General features: G+C 44.8%; 2 protein-coding genes across 3 annotated transcripts; both read right to left on the reverse strand.

Annotated features, from left to right (window-relative positions):
* Positions 1 to 378: 378 nt before the first annotated feature.
* Positions 379 to 13898, reverse strand: faf2 (Fas associated factor family member 2). Of its 2 annotated transcripts, none has more exons than XM_072439744.1 (11): positions 13831 to 13898; positions 12035 to 12103; positions 11872 to 11949; positions 11587 to 11663; positions 11087 to 11225; positions 5326 to 5411; positions 5148 to 5239; positions 4853 to 5030; positions 1705 to 1876; positions 1489 to 1632; positions 379 to 1411 (listed from the first exon to the last, which is right to left on the reverse strand). In XM_072439744.1, exons 1-11 carry the CDS (start codon positions 13891 to 13893, stop codon positions 1229 to 1231), a joined length of 1281 nt encoding a protein of 426 aa, XP_072295845.1. In that variant the 5' UTR covers positions 13894 to 13898; the 3' UTR covers positions 379 to 1228. The 2 variants fall into 2 exon arrangements, with proteins under 2 accessions (XP_072295845.1, XP_072295844.1); XM_072439743.1 differs by having other exon boundaries at positions 11815 to 11949.
* Positions 13899 to 14624: 726 nt separating this feature from the next.
* pin4 (protein (peptidylprolyl cis/trans isomerase) NIMA-interacting, 4 (parvulin)) lies at positions 14625 to 16206 on the reverse strand. The gene is made up of 4 exons (XM_072433716.1): positions 16104 to 16206; positions 15860 to 15927; positions 15286 to 15405; positions 14625 to 14917 (listed from the first exon to the last, which is right to left on the reverse strand). Exons 1-4 carry the CDS (start codon positions 16138 to 16140, stop codon positions 14759 to 14761), a joined length of 384 nt encoding a protein of 127 aa, XP_072289817.1. The 5' UTR covers positions 16141 to 16206; the 3' UTR covers positions 14625 to 14758.

Consider the following 16206-nt stretch of genomic DNA (forward strand, 5'->3'; position numbering starts at 1 on the left):
AATATATACATCTGTATACTGTTTGAAATTTTTAAGATTTGTACTTTTTTTAAATGAAAGTTGCTAGTTATGCTTTATCAAGTAGTGCAATCATATTTTTTTTTATTGTGGCTGATTTGAGAGGGTTGTTCACTAATAAATGTATACCAAGTACACTGATGTTTTACTCAACATTTCTGAAAAAGCTAAATGTAAAGCTAAGAATCTATTCTCACATTTTTAAAGGCCTCTTTTTGATCATAGGTGCAAATCGATTAACCTTTTACAGTTTTTGTCATGCCCAATGGCTTGATTAAACACTTGTGGCGTGGTTTTGATGTATGCAGCCTGAGGTCATTAAAATAATCAAACAATAAGCAATGTGCAATTTTGACAACCCGCATTTTAAAAGGTTTTAATTTATAGTTGGGAAAATTACATCTTTACAGGAGCCTTTTCAGATGGTACAGGCAAACAGGCATCTATGAGTAAACACAGGCACACTATGCGCAGACTTGTGCTCGGCTTGATCAAACAACCACGTCAGAACTGTGGCGTGTTGCATTTCCAATTATACGTCATTTGAGGCAGTCTGCGTTATAGTAACCAACCTGTATTTGGTCATTTCCTCATGACAAATCAGTAAAAAAAAACAGTTGAATATGGTAGATCAGGGGTCCATAAATACCTTACTTATATACATGTCATGGCTCATTTGAAACAGGGTTCCCATTGGTCATGTGTCCAACAGCACTGTCCTGCTCCTTGAAGTCTTACAGCTGCCCCTCACATGTCGGTAACACTCAGGAGCTCTCTGCCTGTTCTCTCAGCGGAGGAATTGTGTGAACTTAAGGCTGAAGCAATGGATGGGGAAGTCTCAGTAACCAACAAGGCAAAAACCATCACAAGTCTTGTTAGTTTGGTACCAGACAGCATCATACAGCCGGCTCTCAGCTGCCAGCGCTCATGGAAATTTGGTTATGCAGTTTTTATGAAGCTACGCAACTAACACAAACCTCTGAACAGTCTCTGTCCCTGCAAATACAAATGAGTTCAAAAGGAGGACTTCCAAGATTTATTTGATAAAATTCAAGACTTTCCAGGCTACTGGGAACCCTGTAAACAACCAAACAAGGACTGAAAACAAAGTATGTTTCTATCAATGTCTATCATCCTTGTGCATATGGCCATTAACAAAAAGGAAAAATGGGGTGATGTTGGAGAGAAATGTGTTCGCTGGAGGTATGCATTAATCGTCCGTGAGGTCCTGAACAAAGAGGACTTCGCAGCGGCTTAATCCCGCCTCCTTCAGCGTGGGGGGATTGGGCTGCTCCTCGCTCGGGAGGCAGGGCAGGACTCGGCGAGGGAAGTTTGTAACTATCTGAAACTTCTCTGGAGTTTCTTTCAAAGAGAAGAGGAAGTCGTGTATTACCTGTTTTAAAAAAAAAAAAGATACATGTTAAAAATACAGTCGCACATGTATGGGCCGTAAAACCTGCTGTACTTTACCGTCAGCGACTGCCCAAAGAGGAATCGCCGCTCCACTCGCGCGTTGTTGGGCAGCTTAAAAACTATTTTGACACTTTCTGGATCGTCTGCCTGTGGCTCCGGAGGAAGACACTCAGACTTCCTCTCCTTGTCCTCTTCAAGTTTCTGTGGAAAGAGAACACCGTTATTCACCAAGAACGGCGTCCCGGTGTGTACTTCCAACAGTGCACCGCTGACCCGTCGCCTCCGCTCCTCCATGAGGACGCACTGTCGCACTTTCTCCTCCTCCTGCCTCTTCTGCTCCTGCTCCTCTTTCTTCTTTCTCTCCTTCTCCTGATCGGCCCGGAGTGACGCCTCAAACTCCTCGTCCTGCCGCTTACGGATCTCCTGGGTCTGATTCCTCTGCTCTCTGTTTTTTTGAAGAGAGAGAGAAAAAGAAAGGGACAATTAATTTAATAAGGACAGCTGTCCCTTTGTAGCACGAATGTGGAACTACGCCAACAACAAAATCAAGACCAAAACCAGCAGTGGATAAAGGACTAAATGAGGTTTAAACTTGTTTTTATATGTTGCAACTACAACCATTAGTATTACTGTGAAGTGCATATTTGTTAGGCTTATGAACTTCAATGACAGTTATTTCAGCCTGAATATAAGAAATAGGATTTGAAAAGCATGTACTACAAAAGGGAGAAAAGGACGAAAGAAGAATTAATCCCAATAAGAACTAACCCAGCTCTGGATGAAGAGTGAATCAGGACTAAACCTTTGTCTTAAAATCAGCAGGGGGGAAAGTAGGGGCGAAAGCAGGGGCAAAACTGACTTTAAACAGAAATAAACCAGGACTTGAGCTGCAACAGACTTGAGGTCACATTGATTTGAAATGGATAGGAAGAAAAATACTCTATACAGTTTTGAATACCAGAAGAATTATTAAAAGCTTTAGCTAAATCTTATCTTATCTTACGGACTACATCAACTTCTGTTTTGAGAACATTGTTCCCTCCCGGACGGTGCAGTGTTTTCCAAACAACAAGCCATGGATTAACCGTGAACTGAAGGCTCTGCTGAAGGAGGAGAAGAGAGCCTTCAGGTCAGGGAACAAGGAGGAGCCGAGGACTGTGCAGAAGGAGCTGAGGAGGAAGATCAGGCAGGCTGAGGCCGGCTACAAGAGGAGGATGGAGGAGCAGCTCCAGCGAAAGAACATTCAGGGAGTGTGGAGGAGCCTGAAAACCATCTCGGGCTTCAAAATCCCCCCTGCCCAGACAGAGGGGGATCTACAGTGGGTGAATGATTTAAATGCTCACTTCTTGAGGTTTGATCGGTCACCCGCCCCTCCCCCTGCACAGCTGCATGCTCCCTCTTCCACAGCTGGACAATGCCCTGCATGTTCCTCTTCGCTTATCTGCCCTGGACCATCAGCTCCCCACTTCGCCTGGACTCACCCATCCCCCCAGCACACGGTCCCCCTGCCAACCACTGACTGTCACAGCAGCACAGGTGAGGAGTGAGCTGAAGAGGATTAAAGTGAGGAAGGCAGCAGGACCTGATGGCATCAGCCCCAGGCTCCTTAAGTCCTGCGCAGATGAACTGTGTGGAGTTATGGAGCATGTCTTCAACATGAGCCTGAAGCTGAGGGTGGTACCACAGGTCTGGAAGACCTCCTGTCTGGTACCTGTGCCTAAGACACCGCGCCCCAAAGACCTCAACAGCTTCAGGCCAGTGGCTCTCACGTCCCACCTGATGAAGACACTGGAGCGGCTAGTCCTGGACCACCTCCGCTCCACCGTGAGCTCAGCCATGGACCCGCTGCAGTTTGCATATCGGTCTGGCATCGGAGTGGAGGACGCCGTCATCTCCCTGCTGCACCGCTCTCTCTCTCACCTGGAAAAGCCTGGCAGCTCTGTGAGGATTCTGTTCTTCGATCTTTCCAGCGCCTTCAACACAATCCTGCCGCTGCTCCTGAGGGACAAGCTGGAGACGGCTGGTGTGGAGTATGACCTGGCAGAGTGGATCCTGGACTACCTCACAGACCGACCCCAGTTTGTGAGAGCCCGGAACTGTGTGTCTGACACTCGGACCTGCAGTGTGGGGGCGCCCCAGGGCACTGTCCTCGCGCCCTTTCTCTTCACCCTTTACACTGCAGACTTCTGCAGGACACAGCTGTCCGTGTCATGTCTGAAGTTCTCTGACGACTCTGCCATCATCGGACTCATCACGGACGACGATGACGAGGAGTACAGAGGACTGGCGCAGGACTTTGTGGACTGGTGTCAGCGGAACCACCTCCTCATCAACGCGGGGAAGACCAAGGAGATGGTGGTGGATTTCCGCAGACGCCACCCCACTGCCCCCTCACCAGTGAACATCCAGGGACGGGACATTGAGAGAGTGGACTCATACAAGTACCGTATACAAACTGGACTGGACTCATAACACAGACGCACTGTACAGGAAGAGCCAGAGTCGGCTCTACCTCCTGAGGAGACTCGGGTCTTTTGGAGAGACAGGGCCACTCCTGAAGACCTTCTACGACTCTGTGGTGGCATCGGCCCTCCTGTATGGTGTGGCCTGCTGGAGCAGCAGCATCACAGAGAGGAAGAGGCTGGACAGAGTCATCAAGAAGTCCAGCTCCGTCCTGGGCTGTGCTCTGGACTCGGTGCAGGAGGTGGGGGACAGGAGGGTCCTGTCTATGCTGGACCATGAGTGTCACCCCCTGCAGGACACTCTGTCCACTCTGGAGAGCAGCTTCAGTGAGAGACTGATCCACCCTCGATGTGTGAAGGAAAGGTTCCATAGGTCTTTCCTTCCTGCTGCTGTCAGACTTTATAACAAAAACTGTTAGTACTGAACACTCGCAATACTGACCTAACCTAATACTGATGTGCAATTCTGTCATATGTGCAATTGCTGTTGGAATTCATGTGCAATTCATGTGCAATTACTGTGAAATTCATGTGCAGTCTATGTGCTGTCGTGACACATATTCATGTGCAATTACTGTCGGGATCACACGCAATGGTATTTATTTATTTGTCTATGGGAGTTTTTATTTATTTATAGGAGATCTTCTACTGAAAGTGTTTTTTAGACTTCCTATAAGTGATCTGTTCTTCTGTATCTACCTGCGTTGCACCAATGAAATTTCCCCATGTGGGACAATAAAGGAATATCTTATCTTATCTTAAATCTGCAATTCTTTCAATATCAATACTAGTTCCCGTCACTAGTTTTAGAACAGATTAGCATCTTGTTATCGCTTTCCACAGCAATATATTTGTAATGAATCATCTTACATTTAAAGAGCTCGACGCAGTGATGGATCCGAACAATAACACTATAAAATCATCTTCTCTTCAATAAGATGAAGGGCTCTGAGCTGTACCTGTCCATGCGCTCCGACATGAGATATGTTTGGTTGGCCTCCATGATGAAGGTGAGCTGGTTGATGAGGTCCTCGGGCTGGATCAGACCCTCCAGGCGGCCCACCATCGTCATCTTCCCGTCCTTCAGCACAATCATGGCCAGGAACGGGTACATGTTCTCCCGCAGGGCCTGAGACGCTGGAACCAAACGCGTGCATTTGACTCATAGTACAAGGTCTCAATTAAAAACACACATTTACTTTTTCATCGTCTTTGAACACATTTGAGATTCGGCAGGTGTATTAGTGAAATTACCTCTGTAGCCCTCGGGTCTGCTGGTCGAACATGACCAGAAGAGCATCTGTGTGTTAATGAAGGTTATGACCTCTTCTGTACATAACGTGGAGCTGCAGAGTAAAATACCAAAATCATCACATATCAGTGCATAATAACGCAAACACATGAAATATAAAAACTACAAAAGAGAAAGTACCGGCAAAACTCGTCCGTGTCTTGATGGTCGTCTCCGTGAAGGTAGACTAAGAGGTACCGAAGCTCCCGTTTGGCATCATTTAATGCCTGAAACCAACAAAGCACAAAAACATTGTGAATGGTGTTCAAAGAGTGAGTTTAATATTACACTTGCACTGATTAGCTCATTTATTTACGGTACATGTTTCACAAAGAGGGAATTTGCATTTCCAACAAGCACCACACTCTTTAGGTCTGTTTGTATCTTAAACCCTGTGTTTTCAGTTGAACTTTATCAGGCGAGTGAGACAAAACCAGAAAAAAAGAAAGAGAAAAGAACCAAAAACCAGAGGGTTTCAAGGACATGGGGCGTGGACTGGAGCAACAACAGTTTCCAACAGTAACAGAACTGCAGGTTTGTAACCACTTAACAGCAACATAAAATGTTACTGTTCATTATGTGACATCATAAATAGAGAAATCTTTAAATGTGCACTATGAGTATCATGTTAAATATTTGTATTAATTTATTGAGACAGGGCCAGTGCACAATTAACATTAATATTAACAGGAACTGTTCCAGACTTTGGCTCAAGTGCTAATTTCCAAATGAAAAAAAAAAAAACAGTAACAAAATATCTTGCCAAAATGTCATATATAAAACAAATGTATAAAAACCCACACAATATGGAATAACATTATGCAAAGCAAGAGCACTGGCATTGTGAGTAACATTTAACAAGTGCTTTGAATTCATGAGATTATCTCATTGAAATAGTCTGCGTTTTGCGCTTCAGACAGGAAACAACGTTGCTGAATGCATTAGTTCTAAAAAAAAAGATAATAATAAGATAATGCCCTTTTTTCCTGACTCTGGGCGACTGGGATGGAAAGACGTCCTGAGATCTCATTTGATAAATACTTGATCTGATGTTCAACATAAAGAATCTTATAAACAAAGATGAGCGGTTATTGCTTTGCCCTCGAATATTTTTCATCTCCTTTGAGACAAGCCGGTGACACCAGGTCAAGTTACAGGTCAGCTCTGTGGAGAGGCGACCCGGCTCAAAGTAAGAATGCATGGTTTTCTTTTTGTTTTTAATTAAAAACAATCTTAATTAAAGCTGCGCTAGCGGGGATGATGGCTCTCGCCACCTGCGCGTCCATGTTTTCTGCTGCGTTTTGCAGCATACCAAACAACGCTCAGTAATTCACCGTTGATGATTGCCTGAATCTGCCTGAAGAGTGGGTCCAGCTCGCCTCAGACGGTCCCTCTTCTGCCTGAAGAGTGGGTCCAGTTCGCCTCCGACGGTCCCTCATCTGCCTGAAGAGTGGGTCCAGCTCCAGTCTCCCTCGTGTCCGTCTGTCCGTCTGTGAGAGTCGGATCTCTCCTTCACTGGAACTCCTCCAGGTTTCTACGCTTTTTTCCCAAAGAGTTTTTTTTTGTAGTTTTTCCTGGCCGAGAAGGAGAGTCTAAGGACAGAGGACCCTGGGACATCGTCCCTCGCCACCACAGACATTGTCTGACTTCATCGCCACCACAGACATTGTTGATTCATTTCTCCTTGTGGCCCTCAGAGGCAACTGTTGTTGTGATTTTGGGCCTTACAAAAATAAATTGATTTGATTTGATTTGATGATTGCGTAGTTTGCGATTCAATTAGTTGTTTGTCCTGACAAATTGCAAGATCGTGCTGAACGCAGACCTGAGCAGGGAAAAAGCAACAGCGACCCGCCGATAATGCTAATGCTAAGACCGCGGCACGAGAAGAAATGTCCCATCAAAATAAAAGAGGAAGTAAAGGCATTAATTGCGCCCCTGCTGGCCAATAGTGAAAAATACACAATATCTGCACTGCACTTTTCTCATGCCGTCTTGAGGCGAATATAATCCATGAGTTTCAAACAAATCAGACAATGTTGACTTTTTCACACAATGGGTAGGGGGCGCTAAAGAGTAATAATTTGTTACATGGATATTAATTATTTCCAATCAGACCATAAAAACGCATTAGTGATAGAAATATGAGTTCCGTAGATCAATTCCATTAGGCGTGACTTTTTTAAAGGCGTGTTACGAATATTTATTTAATTTCAATGTCTTTAGATGCAAAAAGTGTTGTTTTAGCTCGATCGGACAAAAAACCTAGGACAAGTACGATTTTGAAAAAAAAGTCAAACGTGGCGGCGCCACTTTGATTCAACATGACTTCCTGTTTATCACAGAGCGAATAAAGTCAAAGAATAAAGCCTAAAGACTTTATAGTTTATTCTCCTCCTCCCTGTACCTCCGTCACCTAGCAACAGACCCGCGGCTAATGTCAAAAATGCCGTCGTCGTCGTCGTCGTCGTCGTCGTCGTCGTCGTCGTCGTCGTCGTCGTCGTCGTCGTCGTCGTCGTCGTCGTCGTCGTCGTCGTCGTCGTCGTCGTCGTCGTCGTCGTCGTCGTCGTCGTCGTCGTCGTCGTCGTCGTCGTCGTCGTCGTCGTCGTCGTCGTCGTCGTCGTCGTCGTCGTCGTCGTCGTCGTCGTCGTCGTCGTCGTCGTCGTCGTCGTCGTCGTCGTCGTCGTCGTCGTCGTCGTCGTCGTCGTCGTCGTCGTCGTCGTCGTCGTCGTCGTCGTCGTCGTCGTCGTCGTCGTCGTCGTCGTCGTCGTCGTCGTCGTCGTCGTCGTCGTCGTCGTCGTCGTCGTCGTCGTCGTCGTCGTCGTCGTCGTCGTCGTCGTCGTCGTCGTCGTCGTCGTCGTCGTCGTCGTCGTCGTCGTCGTCGTCGTCGTCGTCGTCGTCGTCGTCGTCGTCGTCGTCGTCGTCGTCGTCGTCGTCGTCGTCGTCGTCGTCGTCGTCGTCGTCGTCGTCGTCGTCGTCGTCGTCGTCGTCGTCGTCGTCGTCGTCGTCGTCGTCGTCGTCGTCGTCGTCGTCGTCGTCGTCGTCGTCGTCGTCGTCGTCGTCGTCGTCGTCGTCGTCGTCGTCGTCGTCGTCGTCGTCGTCGTCGTCGTCGTCGTCGTCGTCGTCGTCGTCGTCGTCGTCGTCGTCGTCGTCGTCGTCGTCGTCGTCGTCGTCGTCGTCGTCGTCGTCGTCGTCGTCGTCGTCGTCGTCGTCGTCGTCGTCGTCGTCGTCGTCGTCGTCGTCGTCGTCGTCGTCGTCGTCGTCGTCGTCGTCGTCGTCGTCGTCGTCGTCGTCGTCGTCGTCGTCGTCGTCGTCGTCGTCGTCGTCGTCGTCGTCGTCGTCGTCGTCGTCGTCGTCGTCGTCGTCGTCGTCGTCGTCGTCGTCGTCGTCGTCGTCGTCGTCGTCGTCGTCGTCGTCGTCGTCGTCGTCGTCGTCGTCGTCGTCGTCGTCGTCGTCGTCGTCGTCGTCGTCGTCGTCGTCGTCGTTGTTGTTGCATTACCGCCAGACTTTATTCCTCAGACTTTTCGTAGTCCGTAAAAGTACTCCTTCCATTGCTTTGGTGTTACAAAGCCCATGAGGTCATGATATGTCTTTGTGACTAGAATAGTTGTTGTTGTTTCAGAGACCAACAGGGTCTGCTTTTGGGGAGTCAGAGTGATCAGAGTGACGAGATGGGGGGGGGGGTGGTCTCCTGTCCTCGCCCAGTCTCGTAGACACACGGCTACCAAGCAGCGACATCAGTGGAAATATTGGGGCCTATAGAATGAAGCCTAAAGAATAAAGCTGTATGGTGGAAGCACCGAACGTCAAAGAAGGAGAGGAAGATGAAGAAGGGTCTCCCTGGAATAAAGCCGGTTGGTCTCTGAAACAACAACAACTATTCTAGTCACAAAGACATATCATGACCTCATGGGCTTTGTAACACCAAAGCAATGGAAGGAGTACTTTTACAGACTACGACAGAGTCTGAGGACAAAGCACTGGAAGTCAAGGCACTGGAAGAAGAACTTTTAGGACTACGACAAAGTCTAAGGAATAAAGTCTGGCGGTAATGCAACACTCGGATGTCAACCGCCATAAAACAACAACAACAACAACTGGCTTTATTCCAGGGAGACTCTTCTTCATCTTCCTCTCCTTCTTTGACGTTCGATGCTTCCACCGTACAGCTTTATTCTTTAGGCTTCATTCTATAGGCTTTAATATTTCCACTGATGTCGCTGCTTGGTAGCCGTGTGTCTACGAGACTGGGCGAGGACAGGAGACCACCCCCACCCCCATCTCGTCACTCTGATCACTCTGACTCCCCAAAAGCAGACCCCCATCACTCCGACTCCCATTTAGCGCCTTTAGCCTGTTTTCTATATCTGCCCAATCAAGCTCCTTTGTTCCAAGGAATCTCCCTGCAGCTTTAGCAATGATCCTGATCCTTTCAGTTCTGCTTTGAGTCTGAGCAGCACAGTTTACAACATCCACCATAAAGAGTACAAAATCCTCTCTATCCACAACCAGGGTATTCTCATTAATTCTGGAACCTGCACACTTGGGACCTCCACTCTTGAAACCGTCACACTTCTTGGGAGCCACGCTGGCCTTTCTCATTTCGCCCTGGCTGGGAGCAGCGCTGGCTCCTCTCTCTGTATTTACTCTAAACTCGTTACTTGAAACTTTCTTACTGCATCTGCATAGGATATACCTTGAGAGACCTTTATTTTATGCACCTCAGCAGCTCTTTTGCTAAACCTGCATCCCCCGTAAGCAGAGCTATGTTCTTCCCCACAGTTACAGCACTTCAGTTTTGCTCCCACGTCACACTTCCCATACTCGTGATCTCCTGCACATTTACCACATCTTTGCCTCCCTCTACAGACCGCTGCAATATGCCCAAAGCGCTGGCACTTAAAGCAACGCAGGGGCGGTGGAACATATGGCCTAACGTCATGGCACATGAACCCAATGAACACCTTACTAGGCAGGCACCTCCCTTCAAGTGTTACCATTACCGACAAGCTGTCACATCTTACCCCAGACCGGGTCACCTTCAACCGCCTAGCGTCCACCACCGTAGCTCCAGTCAAATTCTCCTTAACTTCATCCACAGACGTCGCCGTAGGGACGCCTACGATAACTCCTCTGACCGTGTTTCTTTCAGCATCAGACACAAGAATGTCCTTTCCACCCAGACGTTTAGTTCCAATCGCCTTCCGTTGCTGAGCCGCGTCCTTGCACACGACCAGCAGCGAGCCATCTCTAAGGACACTCGCACTCTTGATCACTCCCACAGCTACAGTTAGGCTCTTTGACAATGCCACTGAATTCCACTCCTTAAAGGATGCACTATCCTGTGCAAGCTTTATGATCACCTTAGTCTCTGCTCTCACTCCGGATATCAATAGCTTCAGCCTCATCCTGCTGCTCATTCCCAGAACCCTCTGACGAGCTAAGGGACTTTTTACGTTTCCGGGCACGTGCAGCCAGAAAAGGCTGCTCCTCCACGCCGTCCAGAACGTCTTCGACCACCGATCCACTCTCCTCCGCCATCTCCCGTCTCTCCAGACCGGAGAATAATAATAAGAAGAAACCATGCGAGAGCAATGACTCCTCGCATTCCATGGAATGAATTCCATTCCATGGAGACAAGCAGGTGGCAGGCAGGATTTCCACCAGAAAAGTTACATAGTGCCCCTTTAATTCAAACAGCTATAGTGAGGTGTACTAAAAGGTTTATGACCGGTAGATTGATAGAACAGAACAGTAATATCACTTAGTGCATTGTTCTAATCAGTTTACACTTTGCTAAAATGTTCATCAAAAGCGAGGTCCACAGAGAAATACTTCAAACTCTGAACGAACCATTTCTCTCACACAAGCCTCGTGTTTCCCAGCATCCCTGGCACCTCACCTGGCTGTATGTTCCCTGGTAAAACACAGGATGTGACCGGCCGTATTTCTCCTCAAAACTGTGAATAAAAGATACAACGTCTCCAACAGGGTCCGTCACGCGGCCGCGGGGGTCTGGCCTCACGAACCTCAGCGCAAACCTGGGACACAGCAACAAAATGACTCAATGTTTGAATCACAGTATGTAAAGGTGGGCAATGTATCCGAATTGAGATGATACAGAGAATGTTGTTTTTAAGAGATGCTACTTTTGAATATAGAGATAAGATAAGATAGCGTTTATAGTTAAAATGCTACAAAAAGAGCGGATTAAAAATGTTGTGATATTTCTGCACTTTAATGATTAATTTAACAGACATTTCACGTTTGTCTCGTAATCAAACTTAAACTAATACGTTTACAGACACATTCCTGCTGGATTAACAGGATATCCTCTAAATATCATAACCGGGCACTCCAAAAGATACTCAAATGTATTGTTGTGTCATTTTTGTTCAGTACCTGAATATGTCCAGAAGTGTGTAGTATGTAAATCTGAATGGCAGCATTATCATATAGTAACTCCATCCTAGCAACCCCTGGAAAAACAAGCACATTTGCAATTTAAGAGACAATATTGAGGAAGGTTGTAGTTTATGTCTTCATATGGGAGGGTAAGTGTTGCGGATACGCCACAGCGTCACAAGCACAACAGTAGATGTGTATATTGTGAGTATATTGTGAGCCTACCCTGGGTTGTGGCCTCGATACGATGTAACTATATATTCTATGGTCTGCTGTATTGACCTGTAATGGTCTGGGAGGTGGAGGGTTAAAAACACTGGGCACTCCTTCTTGTTCGTTAAGTCTGTCTTGTACTGCGGCCTGGCAAAAGGAGAGCGATATTGAATTATTACAGACAACGCAGATGTGTCCACATTTTTGGGTTGGATTTGGCCACTGTATTTACCTCGATGTTCCAATTATGTTGCTCTAAAGTGCGGCGGCATTGGTCCATAGACTCCAAACCAGTCAAGTCCTGTGGGGTAGAGAGACAATGAGCCTTCAAATCAGCCTTCATGTCCGATAATATTCAAACAGACACTAATTAAACCGTTTAGGAGGCCTTTAGTCGTGGGTTTCAGTTTCATGTACAGGAACAGGGTTATAATTTAGATAAAGGTAAGGTAAACTTTATTGTCCCCGAGAGATTTGTCTTGGGCTTGGACATAAACTCCAGACACAGATTAGGAAACAGGTTACGGTTACGGTTAAATTCATGGTTAGATGTTAGGCAAAAGGTTAAGGTTCGGTTCAGATAAAAGGGCTAGCCTCAAAGGAACAGTACGTGACTTTTCTGCAAACAAACTGCTTCCGCACTAAAAATATGTTAAGAAAACTTAATAGTGCATTGCTATAAAATGGACTCTTATTGGCCAAGAGGAACCTTCTCCTGTTTGTTTCCATGGAAATGTCGCTCCTTTGGCTTTAATATTCCACGGTATGTCATAAAGCGTATCCATTTTGATGTTCACTTTCCATCCCAATGGAATTGCGGCGGTGACTTTCCACCTCTAGGACGTTAGCTACAGACTAGGCCCGTAACCTGTGAGCAGCTTTAACTTTAAAAAACAGATCCGTCACCTACTAACCTAATCTTATCCAAAAATAAATAAATTGTAAAATAGTTGGTTCAGAGCACCAAAAGGTAGTGCACATTACAAGGACAACCAGAGATATGTAAACCAGGCTACGTAGCAATAACCAATTATAATTATATATATATATATATATATATATATATATATATATATATATATATATATATATATATATTATATATATATATATATATATAAAAATATAAATAATTGTTAATTAATGGGTTTCAGACAAAATATAACAGTTGCAATAGACATTTTCAATTCAAAACAATATATTGTATATTATGAATGGTGAAAAGTGATTCATATGTAGTAATAATAAATATTGCTTATAAGAAAAAAATTAAACCCATGCTATCCATCATGGCAACAGTGCAAGATTTGTATCCCTCTGAAACACAGGGATATCAAAATATTGTGGTAATATTTTAGTTTAGAGGTTCAGGCCAGTATTTAAATCATACAATCACCAGAATTGACAGTGGACTTTTTACTGAAGAAGGGCAAAACCCTGATGTCCTGCAGCAGGATGACGGGTAAAGCTAAAGCTAGTGAGAAAACACACACACGGCCACAACAGGCACCACTATGAGGATTACGCACTTAAACGTTTGTATTTCTTTACACATTCATGAACACTCTGTAGTGCCGTAACGTTGACTACATGGTGTCAGAAAGTAGTGACAGCTCGACCAGTGCTTTGCTAATGTTAACTCAGCAACGTCAGCTCGACCACCGCAAACCAAGTTGAAAAAACTCCACTGAATCATCAAAACTCGCCTTCAGTGAGGTTTTTAGATAAAGCTCGATTAAGGACAAAGATAAAACAGCGATCCAAATGATGTTAGAGCGTTTGAATCCGCATTTGGCCCTGAAAGTCTGTACTTGTTAGCAGTGAGAGCTAGCGATGCTAACATTAGCCAGGCTTGACTCAAGTTGCCTGTATCGTTTGGGGGCTGGGGATCGTCACCGAAGTTCACAGAGCAAAATGCGTTTAAACGCACGTACTGATTCCACTTGCTGATTATTCACGTGGTCTAAGGTGTATAAAGACACTGCCACAAACGTAAACTTGTGTTAATGCACATATCGGCACATTTACCTGAAACTGGAGGAGTTTTTCTGTCTGCGCCTGAGATAATTCTGGCTCCTCTGGCGCCGCCATCTTACCTTCGCCTCTGGCGCCGCCATCTTACCTTCGCCAATCACCATCGGGGCGTAACGCTGACGTAACACGTCAATGGACCTTTCCTGCAGCTGCGCACAGCTGCACCGCCCTCTAGCGGTTGGGCCGTGTGCCTGACGTCGAAGCAGTGACACTTCACTTACCGACTTTAAATAGCAACTTCATAAAAAACATGTATCAATAAGTACCATGGTATTGGTTGATTAATTTCCATAAAAAAAATATTTTGGTTGGAGGCTGATCATTGTTAACATGAATCACCACTGGTACACTTTACTCACCATTTGTTTTGTCAAAATACTGCATGCCCATAGTCAAAGCCACTTAATGTACATAATAGTGTTGTAGCCATATAGTCATAATCTACTTGCACAATGTTGTGTGTCAGATTTAAGTATATTTTAAGTTATTTAGCTGGATTCCTGATTACAGGTTTCTATTCTCCTACAGTTCTTGAACTGTGTTGCAACACTGGAACTTCCACATTGAAGAACAAATAAAAGTTTTTCTTCTTTTATTTTATCCCTCATTGACACAACATATCATCTATGAGTAACTTTAACATGATTAAAATCGCAATACATTCATACAGGTTCATGCAGGCTGATGACAAATGTTTGTCATCAGTGAGCTTTTCCAGCAGCTTATGGTTTAAGAAACAATCAAAAATAAACAGCAGAAGCACATTTAAAGATGGTACAGTAATGCAGTTTTGTAAGACAGAAGACTATGTTTTATTTTTTTGGTATAAGTATGACATTTCACTCATATCTAAATCCTTGCAGAACACATTTAATTTGATTAAGCAATGTACAAAAGGTGACATTTTAGTGAATGCATAAAGCTACTTTTTTCCTTCCACCATAATAATGTGATAACCAAATTTAGTTTTGACAGGTGGATCTGTGTAGACAGGTTTGTCCATGGAGCTGATAGGTAAAGCAAACGCGGCGTCCTGAAAAGGTCCTACCATTGACCCACGAGTCATCCAGCCCAAGTCGCCCTGTTGGAAAGAGAAGGTGTTTAATCTACTCTGACAACCTGAATAGAAAGTAACACAGGAAGTTTGCATTTTAAAAAACGGAAATATTACAATTATCTCTGCTATTATGAATAATTGATAAGTGTAGCTTTTCCTTCTCACAAAATGATGGATAACAACACCAGACAATTATAATAATAGTCTCAAATATGACTTATATATGATTCTGTTTTAATGTCATTACACCTGACATTACTTTGAATATACTTCAGCTCTGTAACAAATTTGTTTCAGATTTTCTAAAAATACATTACTTCTACCATTACTTCTACTTCTACTTGATTAATCCAAATTTGTGTGTGTGTGTGTGTGTGTGTGTGTTTTCTTACTCCTTGTCTGGCTTTGTCTTCACTGTACTGAGTCGCTACTTCGCTGAAACGAACTCCTGCTTTAAGCTTCTCCATTGCCTCCATGCACTTGCCATGTTTTTCACACAGAATGTGACGAACCTGAAATATAAATCATACAAACATAAATGTCCGATTTCTTAGTATAGTCCAGGGGTGTCTAAACCTTTTTCACCTTGGGCCACATATTGAAGCATAGATATCACAGAGGGCCATAGACTGGTGGTCCACAAATACAGTGACTTATTTTGATGCATTTATTACAGGTTTGAGGGTGCCACTTCGGGCGGTGGGTCCTAAGCTTTTTAGTCGATTAATCATTCCATGGGCTTAAGTTTAGTCGTGATTTATTTATTTTTTTAGTTTATTTTGACGTGGTGAGTGTGCCAGCGTGAACACTGCTTTAATCACACATTACTCACACAAACCTCCATAAGTTACATCCACGAATGTTTATTTTTACGCGTTTGATAAAATGATGAGTGACACAGACAGACAGGCGCTCTTTTTCCTGTGTGTCATATTGTGATTGTTGAGATGTTGACATGAGACTTACCTTGACAGCTGTGCCTCCTTTGGGTGTTTTATCTTTCTTATCAGCCTCTGCGCCTCCAGATGCTGCTCCTGAAAGTTCACGAATAAAACATAAAGATTTAAAGTCTTACTATAATTTAATAACCACTGCTAACACACTGGCATGTGCTTCATTCACAGAGACTAGGAGGGAGTTGTAACTATTATAGCTTGAGGCGCTAAATATCCCATGTAGGGGCAGAAATCCCGCAAATAAATACACTGACCTTTTCCTCCTTTACCACCTTTGCCTTTCGGGGGCATATTGGCTTAATAAGGACTATAGAGCGAATTTACAGAGAAAGAGAGCACTGTGCCACATGCGCAGAA

Source organism: Eucyclogobius newberryi, unplaced genomic scaffold, assembly GCF_026437365.1.
Source record: "Eucyclogobius newberryi isolate DKJ021-1_F unplaced genomic scaffold, fEucNew1.0.hap1 SCAF_11, whole genome shotgun sequence".
Lineage (NCBI taxonomy): Eukaryota > Metazoa > Chordata > Actinopteri > Gobiiformes > Gobiidae > Eucyclogobius > Eucyclogobius newberryi.

What these genes read in the sequence shown, in the direction of transcription:
- pin4 (XM_072433716.1), bottom strand. Translation starts at nt 16,140, where the DNA reads ATGCCCCCGAAAGGCAAAGGTGGTAAAGGAGGAAAAG. An exon ending in AGGTGGTAAAGGAGGAAAAG is followed by an intron (nt 15,928 to 16,103) that starts GTCAGTGTATTT and finishes GTGAACTTTCAG; the next exon opens with GAGCAGCATCTGGAGGCGCA. An exon ending in AAGACAAAGCCAGACAAGGA is followed by an intron (nt 14,918 to 15,285) that starts GTAAGAAAACAC and finishes TCTTTCCAACAG; the next exon opens with GGCGACTTGGGCTGGATGAC.
- faf2 (XM_072439743.1), bottom strand. Translation starts at nt 13,893, where the DNA reads ATGGCGGCGCCAGAGGAGCCAGAATTATCTCAGGCGCAGACAGAAAAA. An exon ending in AAAAACTCCTCCAGTTTCAG is followed by an intron (nt 12,104 to 13,830) that starts GTAAATGTGCCG and finishes TCTACCCCACAG; the next exon opens with GACTTGACTGGTTTGGAGTC. An exon ending in ATGTCGGAGCGCATGGACAG is followed by an intron (nt 1,877 to 4,852) that starts GTACAGCTCAGA and finishes TCAAAAAAACAG; the next exon opens with AGAGCAGAGGAATCAGACCC.